General features: G+C 43.5%; 1 protein-coding gene across 2 annotated transcripts in view; it reads right to left on the bottom strand.

Moving 5' to 3' along the window:
* Positions 1-2612, bottom strand: part of LOC117947623 (leucine-rich repeat-containing G-protein coupled receptor 6) — a 39978-nt gene extending 37366 nt beyond the window's left edge. The window contains exons 1-2 of one of the 2 annotated variants that reach the window (XM_034876724.1): positions 2601-2612; positions 1852-2342 (exon numbers count right to left, since the gene is read on the bottom strand). In XM_034876724.1, coding sequence (XP_034732615.1) covers positions 1852-2072 — 221 coding nt within the window. In that variant the 5' untranslated portion in view covers positions 2073-2342; positions 2601-2612. Of the gene's footprint in view, positions 1-1851; positions 2573-2600 lie in introns of those variants that run through there. The other variant, XM_034876723.1, reaches the window with a different exon arrangement.
* Positions 2613-3443: the final 831 nt, after the last annotated feature.

Below are 3443 nucleotides of genomic sequence, written 5' to 3' on the forward strand. Positions count from 1 at the left end.
GTGTGTGTGTGTGTGTGTGTGTGTGTGTGTGTGTGTGTGTGTGTGTGTGTGTGTGTGTGTTTATGTGTGTGTGTTTGTCTGTCTGTCTGTGTGGACGTGTGCGGTTGGTCCCTGAGTTTATTTATCTTATTCTAAATCAGCCCTCAAACTCACTAATTGGTCTAGTTCCACTGTTAGGTAACGAGGGGAAATGAGCAATTACTCTTGTGTTTGTAGGGAATGAGTTTGTGTGTGTGTGTCTGTGTGTCTGTTTGTCTCTATGTGGCTGTAGTGGAGCAGTTAAGAGCCGTGAAGACTTTCACAGGGAGGGTCTCAGGTCATCACTGTTTTTATTTTGGTGGAAGACTGAAAGCTTCAGCACACTCCCTCTCAGATTCATCCTTCCTTGTGTGTGAGTATATGTGAATGTGCTGTCTTTTGTGACATGGTAGAGGGATTCCTGGATTGACTGAGAGACCATATTTCACTTTCATAAACTCTACATGTGTTTTAGCACTCGAAAGAACACAGTGAAATCTGGCCATCGTAGGTTCCCAAGACAGCTGAAGAGTCGGGGATCATTCAAGTAGTCTTTTATGTGTCTCTTTTAGAGTTGCTTTCTACATAAACTGTTGATCTTTCCTCCTTCCCTCTAAATTCTATCTCTCCACTCATGTAATAGTTGTACAGCCCCAAGTGAGCAACTGCTCTATCACACCCTGTTTCCTGGATTAGACTTCTATCACTTCAATATCAGTTATCACAAAGTGTCTCTAATCTGTCCTCAGAGACGTCCGCAGTGAAGCAATTTGAAATATCTGGCTATAGCAGGGTTGTGTAAGAAACTGCTGGATCGGATGTCTTTAACATCAGTTAAGTCTAAAGTTTATCTAATGGTTTGTAAAAAATTCTGGTGGTCAAGTGGGCTTAATTTCTGCATCTCATTACGGAAAAAACCTTGTTAATGAGTAATGTTTACGATCATTTTCTAATTGTGTTAACAGTACGTGCCATTTCTCTAGCCAGCCTGTCAAACACATACTTACTAATCTTATTTAGAAATGCGGTCACAGTCCTTCAATTAGGTAATTTTGTCAGGTTATCAAGCCAAAAAAAGAAGGAAAAAGAAAATTGGATAAAAATAATATGGATTTGTGTAAACATTGATGTTTGGTGTCAAACAACAGTGAGATACAGATTAGTGATATAAAACTCAATGAATTTAACACACATTCAGACATCTGTGTTCACACACTTCCTTTTTCACAAACACATGCTTCTGTCATGTGCTTGCAGCTTGCACACACGCAAACCCACTTGCATACATGTACACAAAGGCATACACATGCGCACACACTCATGCTCGGTCTCCAGTTGGCGCTCAGAAACCTGATACTGAAAGAAGTTGTCCAGTAATTTTGTCATAGCGGGCAACACACACATTCTCTCTCTCTTTTACACACACACACACACACACACACACAGACACAGACACACATGTTCCCTCTTGGCCCTGTCCGTATTATGTACATGCGGGTTCTGCTGTTGTTTCCTGGCCACACATCCAAGAGACAGTTGCCTTTTGCTTTATTTTTTAAAGAGATCTCCCAGCTTGACTAGCATTTTTTCATTTGCTAATTATAAGACTAGCTGTTGAACATTTCTTATTGTTCATATGAAACAAATTGGCAAAGGAAGTGAAGATGTTTGGAGAGGAAAGAGTTTGATGGCTGAATTACAAAGAAAAAGAGGATTTGGGTCAAGGAAACATGAGAAAGTGAGAGGCCTGGAGGTGAAGAGGTTAAGGTGAATGGGACAAGATAACAACATGCAGGAACTCCCCAACTGTTGTAATAGCAGCATGGTACTCACAGGTAAGTGGTGAGAGGGCTGAGGTTGGTCGGCACAGACGATAGTCCCAACTCGGAGCAGTCCACCATGATGAAGATCCCATCTTCTTCACACTGGCACGGAGATGGGCACAGCGGGGCTGCCGGTCCCTGTCCGTCCTGGATCCGTCCGTACCCCCACACTCTGGGGACAGACCCCCAAACTCCTCCAGCCACATAGAGAAACAGAAGCACAGGCAACATGCCTGAATGTCCACCTGTCTGCAACTACACCTGTAGAGATTTCTGTCTTGTCACACTCTCTTTGGATTCTGATATTCAAAGAAGCAGCTTTGATCAAGTGAGGAGGTTCCAATGTTTCTTTGTGTTTCCAAATCCTGGATCCTGTCACTGTTCAAAAGCCTCCTACTGCCTTTTTCTCCTGTGCAGGTTGTCTGTCCCTGTCACAAGTCCTATCTCCTCATCTCTCTATTCCTCTGTCAGCACTTCATCCCCAGGGGTTAACTTTGTTGCCTCTTTTCCTTGTTACTCTGCCCTCTCTTTCCTCATCATCTTTCCCCCCCAAACACAGTCACTCTTTCTCCCTCTCTCTCACTCCTTGTATATATATATATCTCTTGCTCTCTCTCTGTCTCCCTCTCCTTACCTATTGTAGAAGGATCGCATATGTTGTGAATGAGCCACCCTCATTGGCCCACAATTTAGGGATGGGCTGGAGCATCTCCGGAAAGTAGGAGGGGCCCGCAATTCTCGAACTCTACCCTCTCTTACTCCCTCTCTTCCTCTCCCCCTTTTCTAATGCTTAGAAGCTCCATGTGAAGAGAAAGAGTGTGTGTTTGGTTTGGAGAAGAGAAAAGAGGAGTAGGGCTGGGTGGCAATGCAGAACTGTAGTGTGAGACCACAGTCGATTTCAGTAGAGTGTGGGACCTTACGAATGGAAATGGGAGAAAATTAGAGTGTTTATAGCTGAACGAGAGAGGAGGAAAAAGTAAGCTCTTAGACAATGACTGTGTGAGAGAGATGCAGAGCGTCAGAGTGTGTGACTGGGAGTGACTGTTTGGAGGAAATTGGAATTCTGACACTTCAGCACCCCTCAGTCCCCAGAAAGAACCGAATCCAGTGTCTCGTAAGTCACACCTTCTCAGGTTTCTGCTGCTGGAATGTCGCAATCACACGCACAAACACAAATGCTTGCATACACACACGCACATTGGACACCCATAGAAAATAACAGATTATGAGTGGCCGACGCAAAGGAGCTCAACATATCCATATCACATGCACACACTCCGGTCTATAGAGGAAAAGAGTGTGGATTTGTGAAGAAGTGTCAGCTGCCTCGGGTTAAAGCCTATCTGTATTTCACAGTCTGTGTGCTCACTCAAGGTTTTTCCACAGAATCTGAAAAAAACTCATCTGACCTCTACTTCTTTTATTACAACACATAGTTCTTGGCTGTGTATATTTTATGTTAAAAATGAAATCTGTGCTTTTCCTAAAACACTGACCACAAATGAGAGCTAGATACAGTCGAATGCAGAATGCTATAAAATGACTCTGCTTCATATGTTACACAACTCAGCTTTACATGCTGTGCACCTGTAAGTACGGGAT

This window comes from Etheostoma cragini, chromosome 7 (genome assembly GCF_013103735.1).
Source record: "Etheostoma cragini isolate CJK2018 chromosome 7, CSU_Ecrag_1.0, whole genome shotgun sequence".
Lineage (NCBI taxonomy): Eukaryota > Metazoa > Chordata > Actinopteri > Perciformes > Percidae > Etheostoma > Etheostoma cragini.